The 23,002-nt window shown below is 42.6% G+C and overlaps 1 protein-coding gene across 5 annotated transcripts in view; it reads right to left on the reverse strand.

The window, feature by feature from the left end:
* LOC144512356 (plexin-B2-like) overlaps nt 1-23,002 on the reverse strand; it is a 215,167-nt gene that overhangs the window by 23,122 nt on the left and 169,043 nt on the right. For all 5 annotated transcript variants that reach the window (XM_078243056.1, XM_078243057.1, XM_078243052.1 and 2 more), the window contains 13 exons: nt 19,479-19,566; nt 19,158-19,324; nt 14,475-14,623; nt 13,784-13,919; nt 8,279-8,415; nt 8,020-8,193; nt 6,684-6,795; nt 4,360-4,569; nt 3,259-3,342; nt 2,966-3,061; nt 2,460-2,596; nt 2,248-2,348; nt 875-1,104 (listed from right to left, as the gene is read on the reverse strand). In XM_078243056.1, coding sequence (XP_078099182.1) covers nt 875-1,104; nt 2,248-2,348; nt 2,460-2,596; nt 2,966-3,061; nt 3,259-3,342; nt 4,360-4,569; nt 6,684-6,795; nt 8,020-8,193; nt 8,279-8,415; nt 13,784-13,919; nt 14,475-14,623; nt 19,158-19,324; nt 19,479-19,566 — 1,821 coding nt within the window. The remainder of the gene's footprint in view (nt 1-874; nt 1,105-2,247; nt 2,349-2,459; nt 2,597-2,965; nt 3,062-3,258; nt 3,343-4,359; nt 4,570-6,683; nt 6,796-8,019; nt 8,194-8,278; nt 8,416-13,783; nt 13,920-14,474; nt 14,624-19,157; nt 19,325-19,478; nt 19,567-23,002) is intronic.

The following is a 23,002-nucleotide window of genomic DNA, read 5'->3' on the forward strand; positions in this document are numbered from 1 at the left end:
GGCTAGCAGCAGCAGCGCCGCGTCAGACACGTTTCTGGTGTGCAAAGACATAGAAAACGCCACGCAGCCGCCACGCAACAGAAACGCTACGCTCACGCCATGCTCACGCCACGCTCACGCCACGCAGCCAGTGTGCAGGAGGCCTAATTGTTATTTGGATCTTGTTATCAAGTTGGCATTTTTTGATACTCGATACTAAGGAGGCAATTCGGTCGGTGCCTAAAGAATCAAAGTTGGTACCCAGCCCAAGGCTACATTTACATTGCTACGTTTCCCCCTCTCATTCCCCCTGCTCTGGCGTCCCCCCCCCTCTCATTCCCCCTGCTCTGGCGTCTCAGAACCTCTAAACCGGAGACATTTGGAAACACGTCTGACCCGTTTTGGTTTGGAATCTGCGGGGTTGTGTTGCAGTCTCAACGGCCGCAAACGGAGACCTGTGGCAACACCAACGCCAATGTTTCACTGCCTGATTGGGTCATGACGTCTCGTTCTCTGAGACTAAGCTACTAACGTTACCATGGAAACTACCAGCAGCGGGCGGAGTATACATGCTGCCTCCTGTTTACCCCGGCACACCCAGTATACAAGAATGTTGATGAGATGTTTTGGTTTGGGCGTGTTAGTTTAAACGGAGAATAGTTCTTCTACTGGAGCTAAAAACACCAGTGGAGATCGCTTTTGGCTCAAAACTCCGCTTAAAAACCAAAACGTGGCAATGTAAATGTAGCCCTAGTTAGGTATCTGTTTTAAAAATGAATTCATGCATGTTGGGTTTGGGTCTCTTTTGGACCTCTACTGTAGTGCCTAAAAGAGAAAGACTGAATGAGAGACGGAAGAAAAGGAACAGAAAGCCACGAAAAAGCTCCAAACTCACATTGATGAGAAAGGTTTTACTGTTCAGCAGGTTGGAGAACTGGTTGAGCGCCTGAGCCACAATGGCCTTGCGGGCTTCTGGGATTTGGATTTTCCCTGTGATCATGGTGTCGTTGGCGCCGTCCTTGGACGGCAGGAAGAAGTTTCGGTCGGTGTAGACTTTGTAGTCCAGGAAGGGGATCCGGGCCTCGCTCAGGTCACTGGTGTGGTCCTCCATTTCAATCATCAGATCTGACGGACCGAGAGAAACCAGGAAATATTACAGATGTGTGATTTTATAATCTCCACATGTTGAAGAAGGGGTGTGCATGGGGCTGTAGTCTGCAGGTTTCTTTTAGTAGACTCAGTTTCAGAACCTCAACAGTGATCTGCTTCCACAATACTCTGTTTTATTACAGCAAATGTTTTATTGTAGACCTAAAAATATATTTTAAATTATAGATAAATAAACTCCAGCCCCCCATGGCCCTTTACATCATACGAGATTATAGGGTGCATGAGAGAACATGTGAATGTTACATTTTCTGCCTATATGACCCTCTAGGTAATAATAATGTGTGTATATTTCTGCAGTAAGCATGTCTGACATATAGTTACCTAGGGGGGGTGCTAGGTGTTGGACCTGAGAACCACTGACACCCCCTGAGTACAATGACTATGTTTACATGCACAACAACAATCTTTGACATTGGTCCAGTTTTAAGCGAGATGGCTGCAGTCGGCAGCGGAGAAACAAGCTACAATATAAGTTAACAGGGCAATTGTCCAGCTTGTATTTACCTTCACAAAAGTGCTCGTTTTGCCGCTGACAGACTCAGATTAATATTCTAAGTGTCTGACAACATCATGGAAAGGATCCCTACAGAGATAGACCTTTAAAACCTCTTTGAGACCTTTCTGTTTAACCAGAAACAGCTCTGAAGTCGCTAGCGTTAAATCCACCAGACTCCATTTAAAAAAACAATACTTTTAAGAGTGTATAGAGCCAACATATTTCCACATGTAAATCGGTAAACTATGTGTTTATTTCAACCAAAACTAGAGTTGTGATGGTTGGAAAAGTGGAAACACGCCCCAAAATGGCTTTTATTAGTTTTATTTTGTTTCTCTCGACTTTGAATAAAGTGTATTTTACAATACTAAAATTACTGTTTATTTACATGGAGTCTGGTGGGTTCAGCGAATGCAATTTTGCGGATGTTTTTAAGTTTAAAAAACGGATCTTACTCTTTAACAGAGTGATCGAACTCCTTAGAAATCCTTTCCATAATGTTGTCAGAATATTAATTCAAACTCATTCAAATATGCAATGATTAAGATTAGTGTATATGCTGCAATAGTCATTTTGCATGTTTCTGTGGTCAGCGTTTGTACCTGTGAACTCTTTTTTGCAGCGATCTCGGACACTCTCCTCCAGATTATCCAGCTGGTGTTTCACCTTCTCGTATTCTCGTTCTGCCTGCTGACTCTTCCTCCTGTGAACACGCACCACAGACGCACACGGGAAGATATTTAACGCATATCAACAACTCAAAGAAAAGAAAAACGTGTCTGTACTGCATGTGCAATCGGCTCATTTCTCGAACCTGTAGCAGTACACGGACACGGCGATGAAGAGCAGCATGGGTACGATGACTGCGGGGATGATTATAGCCAGAGGGATGTCGTTTTTTCTGGCGTAGTAGACTGAACCCACCATCCACTCGCCATGACCGAACTTTACCTGGAGAGAGACAGAGTTCACAGCCTATCTTTGAGTTTAAGGTTATATTAGTCCATATCGATGACGTTTCACTTCCGGGGTTGCTATTGCAAAGTGCTTTACATCAAGGACCAAAAAATAAAAACGCAACATATACAGTAAAATCAGAAAAGGTTACAGAAAAGCAGGAAGAAAAGGAAAGATTTTTTTCTCCCGATTGTTAAAATGCCGTCCGGATCGATGAGTTAGCAGCAAGGTGACTATTTCATTCCCCACCTCCTCATGTAATGTGTTAATCCTGTCCGTATGAGTGAATGTGTGTAAATGTGTGAAAAAAAAAATATATCCAAAGGGGGAACATGTATGAAGGTACATGAGTCAGACAGTTACCATGAGCTCCAGCAGGTCGTCGGCTGTGTCTCTGCGTTGGCGTTTGGATCTGGATCTAGGCTGCGTGGAAGGAGCCTCCAGGATCAACTTATCATCCTGTACACAGTCAACAGAAAGAGGGAAAGAAACCTGTATTAGTGATATTAATATAGACCTGAACCAAAGAGGCAGATTAGCTTTCCCCTGCCAGACTCCAAAAGGGAATTCATTTGAACAAACATCTCTGCAGCTTCAGACATGGGTGACGTGACTCTCTGTTTGCTTCCTGTAAACGGAGACCAGTGTGTGTTTACCTGCAGTATGTTAACATGACAGGAGGCGTCTCCAACAAACGCCTGGGCCTCTTTGGCTGTCATCGCCTTGGAGAAACCTCGACCCTGACCACAGCAAGAAATAAGAAAAAGAGCGTGAACTCAACAGATATATATATATATATAGAAAGTGTAAAAGTAGAACTGGGCGATCAAATATCACGATTTATTTGACTAAATACAACAATGTCGATATTGCAACAATATTGTAGGATTGACAATTGGCGCTTTCACAAAATATTTACCAAAAATGCAGATACAATGACTAAGTGCGTACAGGCAATAATAAAATAGCTAGTTAGTATGGTAAATTCAGAAAATGACAATTATTTACTGTAATGCAGCCTGTAAAACCAGGAAAAGAACACTTGTGTCATATCACCATATGCAAAATTTAAGAGCCCCTCTAGCCTCATGTATCGATGTCGATATAATATCCATATATTGCCAAGCCCTAGATGAAATGGAACATAAACTGCGTCTTTTTCCATTTTTGTCTAATCCCAAAAAAATGCATGTGTTTGATGCAACTGGTTTAACAGGCTTTGAGAAGCTGTTAGGTTCAGGTCATCATAGTGTTGGGCTGACTTACACGTGATAACGTTTGTCGGACAGTAGTCTGAGTGTTTGCCTTTGGTTGTGTGTTTTACCTTTAGCGGATCATGTGTGTATGTGTGTGTTTGTGTGTGTGTGTAATCAGTGTTATTGGGAGCGTCCGAAGGTTGTGTTTGCAGCAGAAACAGCCGCAGGTGTGTGTGTCTGGTGTGTGTGTCCTGTGTGTGTGTGTGTGTGTCTCTGGTGTGTGTGTGTGTATGCGTATGTCTGGTGTGTGTCTGTGTATATGTCTGTGTGCGTGCATGCGTCTGTGTGTCTGTGTGTGTGTGTGCGTGTGTGAGTCCAATGTGTGTATGTCTGTGTGTGTGTGTGTTTGATTCTGGTGTGTGTGTGTGTGTGTGTGTGTGTGTATACGAGTATGTGTGTGTGTGTCCAGTGTGTGTGTGCTGTGTGTGAGTGTGTGTCTCTGGTGTGTGTGGGTGTGTGTGTGTGTGTACGCGTATGTATGTGTGTGCGTGCGGCCCTCACAGTGACGATGATGATGCTGGTCTCGGTGATGATGTTCTTGGTCAGCTGGTTGAAGGAAGGGTTGGCGTGATAGTCGAAGCTCTTCAGGTCCTCCTCCATGTCGTCCAGCTGGACGAGCGTCCGGAGGGACTGGCCGTCCACGCAGCAGTTCACCGCCGGCGAGTCGAACTGGAGGACGGTGTCGTTCTTACTCTGAGCCTCCACCACAAACTGACAGAGAGAGAGAGAGACACATGAAAGGAGTCAACCCAGCGGTGTCACAGCATCAGGACCAGTATGACTAGACTGTAAACACAGTCTAGAGCTGATATTTATACCAAAACAGGCTACCTATCAGTATCTATTGGAAGAAACCAATCATTTCTATGTTTAATCAGACACTCAGCGCACCCATTTAGCCCGAATGTATCGAAATCCTTTGTTTTTAATAACCACTTTTTCAGACACTTCGGCGATTCGACTGTGAGATTGGCAATTGTTGTCTGAAAAACATTTGAATTTGAATTAAAGATGGCTCCTCATATTCACATCTTTTTTTTATTCTTCTAGTCAAGTGATTCCAGATTTGCAGTGCAGGCGTGTCTGTGTCTCAATCTCTTTCTTCCCGGTTCAGACGGCAGCTTTTGAGGGAGCGATGATAAAGCGACTCCTCTCCCCTGCAGCGAGTCTTTCCTAAGAGACTGTCAGTCAAAGCTATTCAGCGGTGAAATGGAAGCGGCGACCCCTTTCTCTCTCTGTGAAGTGTCAGTTGTCGCTGCAGGCCGATACACTTCCAGCCAGACCGTTTGACTATTTTAGTCATTGGTTTCATACACTTTCTGTAAAAAAAGCATGTATCCTATGAAATGGGGGTCTGTGGTCTAATTTGTGCCAGTTAAGACAAATAATTATTGTCTTGTTTTGTCTTCTTTTGTCTAAGCAAAGATGATCTGAACAGAACAAAAAAGGAAAATGCTAAATACTTTAACAATTTTTTTGATGAATGGTTGTATGTCAGTTAGCCTAATAGCTGGTTTGATTTGCATTGAGAGATGATTTTATGGAAAGTACCCCAATGCCAATCTCTAGGTATGGGGAAGGGGATGTGATGATGGGGGGGGTATGGTGAAGGGGATGTGATGATGTGGGAGTATGGTGAAGGGGATGTGATGATGTGGGGGTATGGTGAAGGGGATGTGATGATGTGGGGGTATGGTGAAGGGGATGTGATGATGGTAAAGGGGATGTGATGATGTGGGAGTATGGTGAAGGGGATGTGATGATGTGGGGGTATGGTGAAGGGGATGTGATGATGTGGGGGTATGGTGAAGGGGATGTGATGATGTGGGGGTATGGCGAAGGGTATGTGATGATGTGGGGGTATTTTAATTCCAAAGGCCAAGGGATCTTTATCAGGATCATAGTATCCTGGATCCATGAAATAACTGGCCTTTCAAAATAAAAGTCTGCCTGCCTCTATGGGAATCTAACATAGGGGTGTACTGACTTATGCCCCCTGTATTTTAAGGAAACACATTTATTTATTCACGATACATTATTCATTCACAAAGAAAATTGGTGTCCTTAAAGGTTGGCTTTTTCCTAATTTTTTTTTAATTAAGGCATTAAGATCAATTTCCAAAAGATGATTTTTTTTATTCCTCTTTTTTCTAAATCGGTTTCTGGCCTACTAAAGAGTATGGCAGTATGGGTATTGGAAGGCAGAGACTGTGCTCAACAAGGAAAAGCTACAACAATGGTGACTGTTTGTCCTTGCTCTCGATCGCTTACTTTTTTTTTTTTCTTTCCTCTGAACGCAGAGTTTCTTTTTTATGTGGAGCATCCAGTCCAGAAGCCAAAGCTTCCACCGTACTCTTCATCTCATCTTAATTGTTAATTCCTGTAGTTATATTCTGTAGTCTTAAAGTTGTACACACACACACACACACAAAATGTTTCCTTTTCTCAGTATTAACAACAAAGTGTCACAAAACAAAAATGGCGGCGGACCAAACTGAGGGTGGAGAGAGAAAAAAAAGAACTTAGAAGTCAGAGAGAAAAATAGATCTGTGGGGGCGATAAATAAACAACAGAATAAGAAGAAAAACAAACTTCCTGCAGAGAAATGAAGTCGGGAAACACAAGAGAGAGAGAGTGTGTGTGTGTGTGAAATACCACTTTAAACAATGAACCAACAAATTCCATCAATCCACCACAACAACACAACTTCCTGGAGCTTCTGTTTGCACACGCACACACACACACACACACACACACACACACACACACACACACGTGTGCGCACGCACGCACGCACGCACACACACACACACACACTCACTCACCTCCACAGGTGTGGTGTTCTGGGAAAACTCTTTGGGGGAGGGCAGGACTTTCATCGTGGCTCTCTGGATCAGATCAAAACCGCTTCCCATCACCACAATCCTTCGACCACCACTACACACACACACACACACACACACACACACACACACACACACGGAAATTAATTACATATATAACTACATTGACACACAAACGGTTCTAAAATGCAGTTTTTCTCTTCCACATTTATGAGTTATTGGAGTTTGAGGCTTTTATTAGCATATATGTAATGTAATGTAATGTTATCTGCAAAACATTTACCAAGATCATCAAACGTACCTGATCAAACTCATTTATTTCCTTTAATTCATTTTAACTTTAAAGGATTTATTTGCATTTTCCCCAAATTTTTCCCGACAGCAGATTAAAGTTGAAGTGCATTTGAGCCTGTGATCTTTGCTGAAAACTGGATGATTGAAGTATTTCATTTACCTAAAATACTTCACACTGAGTATTTCACTTTTCTGTTTTTTGTTGCCTTAGTTAATTTTACTTTGAATGTCTGTACTGTTTTGCACAAACAGTGTGTGAATATATATTAAAGGGACAGGTGTTCACCTTATTCTGAAATATGCGTATGTTGAGTAGAATAGAGAACATGACTCCAGGTCCATCCAAAAGAATGCAGTACATTGGTACTTTAATATTTTCTACACCAATCATTTTGCAAACGATAATTAGCAAGAGAAAACCTGTGTATTTTGACATCTCGATAACTTCTCTACAGGGATGGATTAGGAGACAACGGGCCCCTGGGGCAGACATGTAAGAAGCCCCCCATCCTGTCTCCATAGGAACAATACACCCAAACTCAAGAGAGGGTCTTTTAGCCATTTTGCATCCCTTTGTAGTTGTCTTGCATCTCTGTGATTGTTCTGCATCCATTTTTAGTCATTTTGCATCTTTTTTTTTTAGTGCATCTATTTGAAGTCATTTTGCGTCTCTTTGTCGTCAGTTTTGGTCTCTTTGTTGTCATTTTGCATCTCCTTTTAGTCATTTTGCATCTATTTTTAGACATTTTATGTTTCTATGTGGTCGTTTTGCGTCTCTTTGTAGTCGTCTTGCATCTCTGTGATTGTTTTGCATCTATTTTCTAAATGTTGCATCTTTTTGAGGTCATTTTGGGTCATCTGTAGTCGGTATGTGTTTGTCATTTTGTTTTTTTAAGCAACATTTGGTGCGTCAGGACCCCTGACCCCTGGGGCTGCTGGGCCTGTGCCCGGGGCCCGTTCAGAAATCCCTCTGAGCTCCTGTACAATAAAATACCACTAAACCAATGTTTGACAGCATACTCACCAAAGGAAGCTGCCCTTGGGGGTATATTCTGTGATCTTGGGGTTTTCGGCGTACTGGAACGCTGCTGGGATGTCTTTGGTGGTGTTTTTACCGTATTTCACCGTCACCGTTAACGGTTCCGAGGGCGCGCGGTACTTCCCAGTCTTACAGGTGATCTCAGAGTCAAACTTCAGGCTGAAGAGGAGAGAGGAAGAGACTGTTAATGGCCAACTGTCTCTTCAGGAAACACACAGGAGGCTGTTAAACAGGCATTACTTACACTTCACAGGGAACGCCCCCGACGCTGACGGACACGTCCTCTTTGGTTGCTGTGTTCAGGTCTTCTCCCTCGATGGTGATCACGGTTCCCCCGGCCGCTGGACCCTTCGCTGGGTGGACAGACACAGGTCTGGGGTCCTGGACACAGAGCAGGATAACTTAGCTGTTTGTACTGAGACAAGTTTTTCTTGTGTGTGGCAGTGAAGAGTTCTTAAGTTAATTCTAGGGATGCAGGACACGAGGAAAATATGCGATAACATTGAATATCGCGAAAATGATATTACTTGCGATAGATAAACAGATGTTAGTGTTCTCAGTTCTGCTGCTTTCAGTATTCTGCTGAAAAACAACTAATTACTTGTTGAATTTAAAACAAATGAAAGGACACCATTTCCAACATTTTTTATTGAACATGGCATTGAACATAAAAGGCACCACAAAAAAAGAATGACAGTTACATTTTAAAGTGCAGTTTTCTGCTGATATTTTAAAACGAAAAAATCTCTGAGTGTCTTTCGCGATATGTTGCAGCCTTTTGCCATGTGTTTATTGCGACGATAAAAAAATATTATATTGTGCAGCCCTAGTTAATTCTAAGTAAAGACAACACTGTTGGCATGTCCACATGTTACAAGGCTTCTGTGATCGCGCACAGGAGTAAACCTCTATATAGGAGCGCCTGCTCTACCAACTGAGCTATCTGGGCGCCCAAAGTATTGGTACATTTACTTGAGTAAAATATTTTAGTACTTTTTCCACCTCTGGTTACATTCCACCACTGATCCACTCCAACGTGTCTGCCAGGGGACCAGTACCTGGTCAGACACTTCCACATAATGCTTTGGACTCATTTCACTTTGAGTTATTGTCTACAGTCTTTACTTTATAATGACTTCCAATTAGTTTTTATACCGTCTATTACAGTCTGTGTTGTTGCTCAAGAGGCTCCCCCCACCCCCGGTTATTTTCAAAGGGACACTTTGCGAAGGCTTTGGCGTGAAAATCACATTTTAAGAACAAAAACAACGATCTGTCAAACCAAATGGAAAGACAAACATTAAAAAAAAAAATATCAACATTAAACTTTAAAGCGTGGAGCTCATTATGTTCCAGCTGCAGGTACAGTATGAACGCTTTGATCACATCCAAACCAAAGTATATTTTAAAGCTAAATAGCTCCCACGGCATTTATTTAGGCAGCGAGCTATGACTGAAAACAAACCGTACGACTTCCCTGTGAGGGAGTTTGATCAACGGGTGTGCTCGAGGAGTATTGATAAAGGCAGCAGCGACGGCTGCTTGAGTACACCTGGTGGGTTTACCGTTTGTTCTGGAAGGTTTTGTGCAGCGCTCGACAGCATGACAAACCAAACAAGAACGCATATTAATTCGCGGCTACACGCTGAAGGATAAAGCAGCCTCGCAAACTTAAGAAGACAATCTGTCTGGAGGATAAAGACAAAGCAGTGGAGCGCAGTGTGTGAGAGAAGTCATTTGTGCTTGTTTGGAAGCAGGATAAGAGAAATAAAGGTGTAAATAGGAATCCAAAGTGAAGTGGTACAATGTTTTCTAAATCAGCGTAGCACAGGAGTGTGTCGTGCAGCTGCTGAGATGTACTTAAGCATCTTGTTTGTTGGTGTTTCGGATTTGTTCTTGTTCCGTTCTGGCAGACGGAGCCGCAAACACAAGAATAAATATCCCTGAAGAGAGACCAACTCAAAACAGCAGCTCTCTGCCTGGTTGGAAGTTAGACACAAACACTGCAGACGCACAGGTGGTGGCAGTTACCAGAATATATTTGGTCCGTGAGATAATAAAAAAAAAAAAACACTTAAAGAAGAAAAACAAATTCACACCCAGAGATTCACTTGCAGACATACAAATGCATGGATGGATTTAATGACATGATATAAAAAAGGAAGAGGGGGAAAGCTAATTTCTAAGGCTGCAAGATTTGAGTAAAATACCCGTTTGTGATTGCTTTGACTGATATTGCGATATGATTCACAATATTGGAGGAAATTATCATTTTTATATAATTATTCTCATTTTTAATCAGCTTTTATTTTTTATCCAAGGTGCAGCTGGAAGAGATGTGTTTTTAGCCTGCGGCGGAAGATGCGTAGGCTTTCGGCCGTCCTGATGTCAACGGGGAGCTCATTCCACCATTTAGGAGCCAGGACCGCAAACAGTCGGGACTTCATTGAGTGACTAGTTGTCCCTCGCTGTGAGGGGGCAGCAAGCAGGTTGGCTGATGCAGAGCGGAGTGGGCGGGCTGGGGTGTAGGGTTTGACCATGTCCTGGATGTAAGCTGGGGCTGATCCGTTCGTGGCCCGGTATGCAAGTACTATAGCCTGAAAAGCCAAACCCACATCCAGATGTTGGGTCTGGGAACTCACCATTGGCAGGGCTCAATCCGAGGGGCGGGATAAACGGATGTCTTTCAAATTCCCTCTGCACGCAATAGGACAGCGCTACAACTAACCAGAACAACGCTAGTTGATAGATTCAACTTTTGTTTGAGTCGCGGCCAAAGCCGATTCCAAAGACCGCTGTTCGCCAGCAGCAGCAGCCATCGTCTTTGTTTTCAAGTAGCAGGGAAGTCACGTGGAACCGTCGCAACTCTGCCGTCATTATGTTAAGCCTGCCCACCGACTCTATACACGATGTATAGAGTCGAGTTAGCTTGCGAGGCAGGCGAGCCAGGAGGGAGTTGCGGTAGTCTAGACGCGCTGAGTCCCGCGACTGTAGCAAACATTTTGACGTGTTTCGACAAAGAGAAGGCATGAACCCAGAAATGCAGCACAGAAAGACGCTTGCAGAGTGCAGCGTATCATTTCATAACTCAGACAGTCTGCTGTCAAGATGGTAGGCTATTGATGAGGAGAATGGAAGAGGGACATATGAGAACGCAGACAGAAAAAGAGCAACAGTGTAGTGGTGGAGACAGAGAGCGAGGGCAGCACACTTCCTTCAGGGAGCCGTGGTGCCAAACGCAAGAAGACGCAGGCAGAGAGGACAGGCAGAGAGTAACGTTACTGCCAGCGGAGAGAAGCGAGGGATGAAGTGAGGGAGAAGGAAAATTTTCGCAACAGATGAATTAATATGCATCAGACTCAGTGTGCAAGAAGACAGATGTGAAAAAACGCATTTGAAAATTTCGGACTCAGTGTGCAAGGACCTTAAGGGAGAGTTGGTCGTCCAGTGTCACACCCAGGTACCTAGCAGTCTGGGTGGGGACTACCACAGAGTTGTCAATTGTTATAGTCAGGTCTTGGGTAGGAGAGCCCTTCACTGGAAGGAAAAGGAGCTCGGTCTTGTCAAGGCTGAGTTTGATTGATTGACTAATTGTTTCAGATCTGCCTTGAGGCGGGCTGTAACAACACTGTCAAACTACCCGCAGTGTCACTTTAAATTACCTTAAATTGTAACCAAGGCAGGAAATGTTTTGTGAAACAATGTTTTTGTCTTTCAGACTAATTAAAATAGGTTATCAAATGGGATTACATGCCTGTTTCTGTAGCATTGGTTTAGTACTTCGTTTCGAGAGAGAGAAAAAAAAAATCTCGGGGGGGGGGGTTTATATAAAGTTTATCGATGGAGAGTTTACCGACAGAGAAGAAAATGAGTCATTTTGGTCACAGCGGTTTGCTTTAATTGGCTTTTTGTCAGCTCGACATTAAAAAACACGAAACATGAAAGTGAACAACAACATTTAAATCAAATAACTGAGCTTAATTAGAGAAACAAAAAGAGAACAGCAGGTGAAATCCATTTATTTTGATCAAACTTGTTTCTGTTTTCGCGGGATGAAGGGCTGGAGGTTGAACACGGTTTTGTGTGGCGGTGAATTTGTATGCGAGGGATATTTTGTACGCATTGCTGCGTCTTTAGGGAGCAAGATTTCCATGCACCACACCAGAGGAAGGCTGTGTGTTTTACTTTGTGATAAACCTTTGAATGTTTCTGGGATTTGATCTCTGGGGTGTGAAGTAGCTGTCTCACACACTGTTCTGTACTGCCTCAGAAACTTTGGAGTGTGCAGGTTTCAGGAGGCCAGATTCAACAATGGTTAAAAGCTTCCTGCAGCTGAACCAATGTGTTTTAAGTAACAAAATCAAGAAACAAACCAGCTGTATGTATGATGGAAGACAGGTGCTCTGGTGCGGACCAAACAACCAAACTCTGGTCCACTTGAAAACGGTTCACCTCCAAGGGCTCTAGAGTTTGGTTCGCGAGCCGACCCAAATACAGAAAGTGAACCAAAAACGGTGCATTTACTAGCCTCCGGTTCCAACCCTGCACACATTTTACAGACGTCTGTATGATTTAAGGGATGATAACCTTCAGATCCATAACCTAATATGACCACACATCGCTGGTTGTCTGTGTGACATCATCATCTTTCTCACATCACGGCCACACCTCTCCTTCACTCGCTGTCTGTCAGCTGCTGATGTTGTTCGCCTTCTTCTTAAACATTAGAAACACTATAGCAAAACCAGAAAACCCAAGACGTTATCAATTTGGTGTTGCTCCATTACTTCTGAGACGTTCGACAAAGTGCCGTGTGAACACAAACCGAACCAAGTGAAAAATGCAACAATGTTGCAACTTCATCCCCAAATCGCACCAGAGTCTACCGTACTATAGGTGTGAATCAGAATCAGAAATACTTTAATAATCCCAGGGGGAAATTATTTTTGTTACCACTCCAAGCGCCCTAAGCAATGTCCTGCTGTGGACGGGGGCTGCAGCTAAACGCATTTTAGACATCTAAAAACATCTATATCAGTTTAAGTGGACGCTATATTTAGAATAATTTTCCTGCTTTACCTTGCTGTCAGACAGCCCTTTACGACGGGGAACTGAAGCCGTTATCTCTGCTCTCTTCAAAGCCACCAGACTCCTTTGACAAAAACAGTCATTTTACCTCGCAGGACACGGGAATTACTGCTCGACCGCTGCCTGTTGTGTGTTTTAAAGGGTTAGTTTGGAATTAGTCTCGCATTGCCAGGCCCTCCTCTAAAGCGCGCTGGAGGAGGGTCTGGCTACTCCACACAGCATTCGGGGATGGGAGGAAAACGCGTTCTGGTTTATTGGCATTTCTTTAAACCAATCACAATCGTCTTGGGTGACACTAAGCGCCGGATGGAGCCACGGTGCCTCTGCAAAATAGCCTCAGGAAGGAACTTGTTTTGGTGGAACACGTGTACGTTCAAAATTAGTTTTAGTCGTGCAACAGAAAAAAAAGATTGGACAGATAGTCTAGCTAGCTGTCTGGATTTACCCTTCAGAGATCTGAGGAGCAGTTAACCATAGTCCTCACAAATCCACCAGAGTTTAGAACGCCAACCCAAAGAAAGAGGAAGGTGACGGACATCCAGTCGAAAATGAACAATCCCGGAAATGAAACGTCGTTGATATAGACTAGTTCGGAATCAACAAAGTCTAAAGACATCTGGCAGCTTCTTTAGTAGTGAACAGTGTTTGGGTTCAGACCTACCCGATAGGTGAATTCGACCTTAGACGTCCCTGTTCTTCCTCCCTCTACTTCTATCTCCACTGCTCCTCTGTAGGAGATTTCGAGAGGGATGTCGGACGGTGGAATTCTCTTAGCTGGGCCGATCTCACACACCACACTGTGGACAGAAAGAGAGGTTAAATAATAACAAGGACTGCCAGCTCAGGCTGCAGCTGACAGAGGTGGAATGGAACAAAGTAGGCCTACTATACGTACAAATGCCAGGTAATTTACTCAAGTATTTCCATGTTCCATTTACTTTAGACTTGTACTTCTCCACATCTCCAGATGTGTTGATGTTGAATGTTTGTGATAAACTAAAGGATGTTCCTTTATGTGTTGAGAAAATTCTCTTAAGCTAAATAAAGTCTTGAAAAAGCCTCTATGATCAGCAGAAAAATGCATCGTCACAAATCTGAAAACAGGGCTGTTTTTCTGACACCATGAAAAAGTATTTGATCTTTTTATACGGGGTTCTCACAGGACAGCGACGCTACAAACATCTTATAGAATGTGATGCATTGCTGTAGATTAAACTATCCCAACAGTTTATACAGGAGTTAAAATGAGCAAAATCCTGAAACATCTACAGCAGGGAAATGCGACATACACATTAATGCAGCAGGAATATGAATCCAGAAACATTAGATATTCAGTCGCTCTGTTGGACTACCTGGTAGAGACAGAATATCTGTCCTCCTGGTGAACACAGTTCACCCCGGCCACTGTGATCCTCTTGATGTCTTCCCTCTTTATTCCCATGTTGGAGCCTTTGATGGTCACGGAGATCCGACCGTTCAGAGGGCCGAAGCGAGGGATAATCTGCAGAAAGGAGAGGAAAGACCGTCAGACGTGATACAGTAGATTATAGTCAATATTTGGGAAAGAAAAAACAACATTCCCTTTTTAGTGTTTAGCTTAGCATCAATTCGTAGTCATTTTGCATCTATTTTAAGATGTTTTATGTTTCTCTGTGGTCGTTTTGCATCTCTTTGTAGACGTTTTGCATACATTTTTAGTCGTTTTACATACATTTTTAGATGTTTTTGATTTTTTATGTGTTGTAGTTTATGCAACCAAAAACAACACTGGCTTGGCTGCGTCATTCTCCTAAGCTCCAGCTTCTCGTCAAAGATTTTAAAAAAAAAAAACAAGATGGCAACGGCCACACGTGTATAGTTTACTGACATGCTTTGACGTCATTGGAAAAAGTCACATATGCCAAGAATGTCGGAAAAAGGGACCAAAACATTGAAAAAAGCACCAGAAATGTCAGAAACCGGGTCAAAAATTACGGAAAAAAACGGCAGAAATTTCGGAGAAAACAACAAAAAAAACGTCAAAAAAAGCCCCCAAAATTTTAAAAATAGCGGCAAAAATGTCCCAAAAAAACCCAGCCAAGACAAAAACTAGGCGGGCCAAAATTTATTGTAAACTAGAAATTGCTGTGTGGGCTGGATCAAAGTTTTCGATGAGCCTGATTTGGCCCACGGGCCTTGAGTTTGACACCCCTGATCTAAAAGCTGTATTTTTCAAGAAGGCTGCACATATCTGCCTCGATTTGATGCGACAACATGACACAGCAAAGTGCAATCACTGGCTCCATGTATCTAATGTTTCTTGTCTTCTTGCCAGTTAAAAGCTTTCCACAAAAAGCTTGAAATGTTGATGCGGAAATAATAACAACTCTTGACCCAATCAGCTGCTGCTGCTGACAGGAAGTCGAGATGAAACAAATGACTGATGTTCCAGAGAAAATACGAAACAAATTGAAAAAAAAGAGACAAACTGTGAATTCAAAATCAAATGTCACACTGAAGGGACGAGGCAATTGATTGAGAAATTGTCTGTTTGTGAAAAGCTGTATGGACTCTGAAAATGTAGAATATGATCTAACGAAGACGACGAATTGTTAAAATGACTGTGGAAAGAATAGAAATGAGGCAACAAATGGAGCCAATTATCTTAACAGATGGAGGGATTGTATTCATCCCTGGAGTACGACTCTTCTTCCTCTTCGTCTTCACACAAACACAAAAACGGCTGTTGAATGGTGTCTCAAGGTAAAAGTACTCACACTGTGTACTGCATACAGTAAACGTGTGCAGAATCATTTTATAGACACATTCCTCAGGAGCTTAAATCGCTTCTAGGAGCGCTCTGTGTGTGTGGAGAAAACTTTCCAAGGGTAAATCGGGTAAAGCTTAGGATCCATCCTCTGGAGGACCAAGAATATCCAGAACAACTTTTTTTTATGGAAATGTGACCTGTAGTTTCTGTGAGGTTTCATATTGAACTAAAGTCTTGGTCAAGGTTGAGAAATTTAGGCTTAATGGTGGCACTAGATGATCGGTCACAGGAGTTATCAAAATCATTACGATAAGAATATCCACAATGAATTTTAATGTCCGTCAAGACAGTTGGTTAGTTAAGCAATAATATGTAGTTATATCAAACCCTCAATTGTAATATTGCGATTATACAACAGTTACCAACGAAATAAAAGTTATAATCAAACTGTATTCATATTGTGGGGCAATTCGCTCTCAAAACAGAGACGATTTCTAGTCCCTCCCTCTTTAGTCAGCCAGTCAACTTAAGCTAACGTTAGCTTTGTAGAGATTGTGGGATTTCCCAAACTGAATAATTACCGCAAAACACCAAACTGCTTTGCTAGCTCTATCCTGTTATAACTAAGATAGCTGCTGATTTTTTTTTTCTTCCATGGATAGATTTAGATACTAAACGACAGCTAACTTCAAACAACCGTGACGATTTCCTGTCCCCATAAAACATCAGTCAGCAGCTAACTTAAGCTAACGTTAGCTTTGTAGAAATTGTGGGATTTCCCAAACTGAATAATTACCGCAAATATAAACACCAAACTGCCTTGCTAGCTCTATCCTGTTATAACTGAGATATCTGCTGAAAAAAATATTTTTTCCATGGATAGATTTAGATACTAAACGACAGCGAACTTCAAACAACTGAGACGATTTCCTGTCTCTGTAAAACGTTAGTCAGCAGCTAACTTAAGCTAAGGTTAGCTTTGTACAGATCGTGGGCTTTCCCAAACTGAATAACTACCAAACATATAAACACCAAACTGCTTTGCCAGCTCAATATTTTTTCCATCGACAGATAAACCTCATAAATCGCATTTAGCAGCTATTTTCTAGATAGCGCTATAACCGGCACAGCTGATCCACAGCTCTGGGTGTGCCGTCATGCTGATTTGAGCACGTTCTAAATGTTTAGCTAACCAATCAGATTGTCTGATTGGATCTACTTGTTGTATAATAGTTAATCAAAAAAAAAATTTCATGGGCCAAAATGTTAGTTAATGGTTAATCATGATCCGATGGTGGTGCTTCGAAGTCACCAAATTATCAAGATTCATCCTCTGAGGATCAAGAATATCTAAAGAAAAAAACGTGTATTTTCTGAGCTACCGCTTCATGGACCAAACCATTCCTCCTCTGGGGACAATGAGAATCGATCAGCAGTTATAAATATCTATCTCTGGACTGCAAGTGTTGACTCCCTGCAGCTGTGACTTCAAAAACAACCACCTACAGTAAGTTATTATTCTGTTTGTTTGATTCTTGTCATCAAACCCATTCACTCGCAGATGCATTTAAAATGTGGATGCTTCTTTGTTGTTTTTCTTCTGTGACTGCAGTGCATATCAGACCGTTCCTCTTCAGTTATTCCTTTGAAATCACAGCATGCAGTTTGCCACTGTACTTTTTTTTTTTTACTACAGAAGATACTTCAGATGTGATTTATGTCAAAAGGTTGTTTGGTGTTTTATAACAACGAGAACGGAAAATGCTATATTCTGGATCTCTTAAAAGGTGCTTGTTACGACAAGTCTTTCAGTTCACGCTGATTTATCCCGGCCTAACCGGCAGGTGGGAGGGATAAGATTCATTGAGCGCCAGAGTTTTTTACGCTGCGTTGAAGCGAGCTGTCCCGTCTCTGTTCCCGTGGTCAGAGCCAGAACCAGATGGTAGTCTAGGGACATCTGTGTCCCGTCAGTGCCGACAGCAATGTGCCCGAGCAACTGACAGATAACAACATGTCGGGAATTAATGTTTAGTCTTGCTACATGTAATATCATTACATTTGATCAGCGGTGGAAAGTAACTCTACCGTAGGCTACTTCGATTCAATTGTAAGGTGCTTTTAATTGAGTATTTTCATTTTCTCCTACTTTTTGGGCTACTTCTAGTCCACCACAATTCAGAGTCAAGTAGGCTATTGTACGTTTTACTCAACTATTTCTTTTATAGCTTTAGTTGCTTTGCGGATTCAGAGAAATAATATGAATCGATTATGATGTATATAGTGGATAAAGATGAGACTTTGTTGATTCGGTGGTGAAATTCACAAGCTACCTGCAAAGTCAAACTTCCGCTTTTATTTTGGTGAAAATAACTCAAAAGTAACGCAAAAGTAGTGTAAAGCATTACAATTCAGAGACAGTAATATTGTAATATAACTAATTACTCTCAAATGACAGTAACTTGTAATCAATAATGTATTACATTTTGGAAGTAACTTGCCCAACACTGCTCTTCACATCTCTGCTGTCTTTTAAATGACACAGATCACTAGTCTGGGAAAATTCTGATGAACTTCCGGCAAATTTGAGATTTGCTCTGTAAGTCAGTCCATGCCAAGAGCCCATTCAAGCCCATTTCCAATAGTTTGGAAGTTTGCAATAGTTTGAATAATGTTTTACCTGCTTTTTAGCTGACATTTGACATTTTTATGGCGGTTTTATTTGTGTCCAGCATAGAGACTTGATGTGTATACACCAGTGTTGATACTAAACAAGACGAGGATGTTAAACTGTCTCTTCACTCTTTGCTGAGTTGAGCCCGTGAAAACTCAAACACCGCCTTTTAAAGTAATATACACGAGAGTTGAATACCGGAAACATCTCGGTATTTCTCAGGGATTCTTGCGAAAATCGGCTGCCTCAGGTCAACACGATCAACCGTTTTTTTTCCACTGTTTATTCCACTGTTCTTCTACATTACCACATAAACGACCACGTCTAAAAAGATTACATCAGAAAATCAAGATGTGGGTGTTTATGTAGCCAAATGTTTGAGTAGAGACTCAAACATGTCAAGTGGGCCACGCGGAATCTGGTGACGCAAAATTCCACAGAACTTTCCTAACAGAATATGAACACATCCCCACCCAAAGCAGAAAAACAGCCTGCTAAATTCCGTAGATTTGGGCCTGCACATCGAGATTCTTGTCCTGTACATAAAGAAGCTCATACAGTGTTTGATTCTGATCGATAAGAGTTTGTTTAATTGTGTGTTTTTTTACAACTTACGTCTGTGATCTCCGGGTTGGGGCACTGTGGCTGTGGCTGTGATGACGGGCAGATATCCCGGTAAACACAGGTGCGTGTGGCTGCACACCAGGCACACTGGTACTTGGCTTCTGCGTGTTTACACAGACTGCAGTCCTCCCGTCCCACGGAGCAGTTATACAGCACGACTGTCCGAGAGAAAGAATTGAAATTGGAAATAAGAGAGAAAGTCAAATGGCGTAATACCTGTGCTTTCACACTTCATCTTGATTTGTGTGTGTCTCTGCAAAACTGTGTGTGTGTCTGCACAAGTGTATGTGTTTGTATAAGTGACACACCAACCTGTCAGGGTGCTGTCAATCTTCCTCTCAGTGACTTTGTCTTTAATATGGAACGATACGCTCACCTCCTGCTGCTTGTCATAGGCAAACTGTGCGCACACACACACACACACACACACACACACACACACACACACACACAGATTTAGGTTTTCTACAGGGTGTTTGTGTGTGATGAAAGACTGAGGAAACACACTCTGTAACCACATACTGACAGTCTCAGACTCAGTATGAGGTGAGGATCATTGGAGGCAGAAAAAGTAGAAGCTAGTGACTCAGAGAAAACAATGACATTGCTTTGTGGACAATCTTTAACGGTGCAAAACTGTGATCTTAAACGTACAATATGTAATGCTCTGCCACTAGGGGTCTCTCAATCAAAACAATAAAAGAAGAAAAGACGGAGCTTTGGCGTCATGGCAGTCAGCTTCTCCCGGTTAGGATTCCTTTGGCGTTCCTTGTTCAGGAGCTTTTTATCCGCAGAGGTCTCCCCCTCTCCAAAACAAACGGAACCGCCAATTAAAATACTGAATAAAAGCAGCTTCACGCTTGTCGGCGGAGGGGCTGCGAGTCGCGCTGTCGCTAATGTTTGCTGCTCTTAAGATCCAGACGTCCGATTGGAAGTAGGCTACTACAGCAATCAGAATGAAAAAAAAACATTTGGTTAATTTTTTTAATGAATATTTTTAAATAACTTTTACGACGGTCCCTTACTACAAATATAGTGACGAGCGCGTTGGACAGATATTATATAGGTCTTTGCGCTCTCAACTGCATCGTCATTTTTGGGGATTTTGAGATTAACTGTAAAACTGTAAAACATCTGTCCTAATAAGCTCTCCAACATACCCTAAACGTGGGAGAAATCGAATCACTGGCACGGAGCTATTGAAAGTAATGTCCGCAAAAACGGATGAATGTCAAACATTAAACTAACTTCACCCCGCTAAGGCCGCCATGCTAATACACTCTAACTGCTAACGTAGGATCCATGACATATGCCAGAAACCACAAGTTTGACTTCCTCAAAACACCCCCTAGCTTGAATTGTTGGATTGCGACACAGTGTTCTTTATAGGTCACTTTGCAATGTATGTAGCTAACGTTATGTTATTGTGGCTAATGTTACCATCGCCAGCTTCACGGTTATGATATGTTGGACATTTTATGCTTCTGCGTCAACTCCACGCCGTAGCTACGCCGTTGCTCCTACGGCATCGTGACCCTTTCGGAGTTCTGCATTGGGGCTGCTTTGCATCGCGGTGCATTTCACCGCCATGACGCTAGGGGGCGATAAGTCTGAGGTTATTTGCGAGGTGTCTGCCAGCCAGTTTATGTTTATGTTAGCAAGCAAACTTTAGCACAACTGCCCACAAAGTACTGCTTGCTGGTGAAGTGCTAATTTCAAAACGTTACTGACATGTAGACACTTTACAAACGGATAACCCCGTCACTGTAACCAAAATATGTCTGAGTTTATTTGCAACGCTTATGTCAGTGAACTAGCATGTTGCTACTTCCCACAGTAGGCTGCTTGAAACACCCACTATCAACACGCAGGACGAGTCGACCAATCACAGTCCTTGTGGTCTGCATCGCCTCGACGCAAAGTTAAACATTTTTGGAGGTGCGCGTCGAGCTACGGCGGAGGGCTTGGAGGGGGTTCTTGGCGACGCAGAGGGGTTTGCGCGGGGGGGGGGGGTACACAGTCGATTCGACGCAGAAGCATAAATTAGCCTTTAGGCGATTCCCACTTTCTTACTGTTCTGTGTATAGACAAGCTATACAACGGGTCTGGAAGTAGTAGTACCGACAATCTCCCCCCTGCCATAATTGTTTCCCCGCTTCTGTTTAGCGGGCGTAGCCCACAGACAGTGACTGTGCCCTGGGTACAGATGACCGTGAGGTTGTGGTCTTTTAAGCGGCTGTTGCAGTGACGTTAAGCCCAGAAAAGGTGGCCGTCAGTCGCGAACAAAGCTCCGCGAGGTCACCGTCTTTTTAGCGGCCGTTGTTGTTCCGGTTGGTCAATAAAAGGTGACTGTCCGCCGCGTACAGAGCTCCGCGAGAGCACAAGCTTTTATAACCGTCAACATAGCATCTAGCAACTCCGCTGCGCTGTGGAGTAATGTCTGGCAATGAGAGACTAGCATCAAGCTAGTCTAGCGTTGAGCGTTCTCAACACCTGGCAACTCCAGTGAACTTCGACGCTGGGGAGGAGGGGTCGGACTCTTTCAGTATTTTGAATTTGGACTGCAGTAACCATTTTAAACGCTAGCTGTCAGTATTACATATTGGACCTTTAATAAAACTAAAAGACAATCTAAAAACTTTAAAGCAATTAAAATCGAAAATAGAAAATGTCAAAATCAACCCAACACTGAGTTTTGACTCACAGTTTAATCTACTCACAAATGAGCGGCTAATGACTGACTAATTCTTCTAATCATCATTAATGATACACTCCCTGATTTGGTTATGAACGCCTGGTAGCCTTCACAGTCGAGCTTCAAAACACAAAGAATTTGGAGGATTAACGTCGAGCTGCTAATGGACACAATAAAAGAATCAGAGTGTTTCTTTAAGTGGACCTAATGGGTTTAATTTAGGTGCAGAAGGAGAAAAACAACTAAAATGTCACTGTACAGACAAACAGCGATTGATTGGTTTATTTGAAATACTTTACTGTTTGTGAGTCCTGATTTTAGATTAGAGTTATTTATATCTTGCTTAATTACGTCTGTGTGCTGCGACGCCGATGTTGATGGGCTTTTGTTATCAGCTCTGCTTTTGTATTTTTTTTTATTTTTTTTTCGTAGTAGAGAAGAGATGCTTTTCAGTTTTATAGCCTGTTGTGACCTGTTGCCTTTTGGGAAAGTGTTTGTACAATGTAATAAAAAAAAAAGTGTCTGATTCCTTATTTTTATAATTAAAATAGCTTTCCCAAAGCTGCCAGTGGGCAAAATGTTCCCTCAGTGCCCAGCAGGAAAATTGTATCCGTCTTACACACTAAAACTACTTTCTGTGAGAAATAAATGAACACATACAGGTCCTTATGCATTTAGAACCGTGACTTTTGTCTACCGTTACACCTCTATTAGTCTATACACACAACATTCTTCTTCCAGGATTGCTCCGTTGCCGCCGTAAATTCCGCCGGATATCCCTCTTTTCAGCTGGATGTCCATTTCCTTCCTCTTTCTTTGTGTTGGCGTTCTAACCTCCGGTAGATTTCTGAGGACTATAGTTAACTGCTCCTCAGATCTCTGCAGGGTAAATCCAGACAGCTAGCTAGACTATCTGTCCAATCTGAGTTTCTTGTTCCTTCCCGAGGCTATTTCGCAGCGGCACTGTTGCTCCGTCCGGCGGTTAGCACCGCCCAAGACGATTGTGATTGGTTTAAAGAAATGCCAATAAACCAGAGCACGTTTTTTTGCGAGACTAAACACAGCTCACAGCTCTAGAAGTAGGAACAATATGCAGTTATCCAGGCTAGTTTAGTCTCATTCTCACTGTAAACACAACACG

Source organism: Sander vitreus, chromosome 23 (assembly GCF_031162955.1).
Source record: "Sander vitreus isolate 19-12246 chromosome 23, sanVit1, whole genome shotgun sequence".
Taxonomy (NCBI): Eukaryota; Metazoa; Chordata; class Actinopteri; order Perciformes; family Percidae; genus Sander; species Sander vitreus.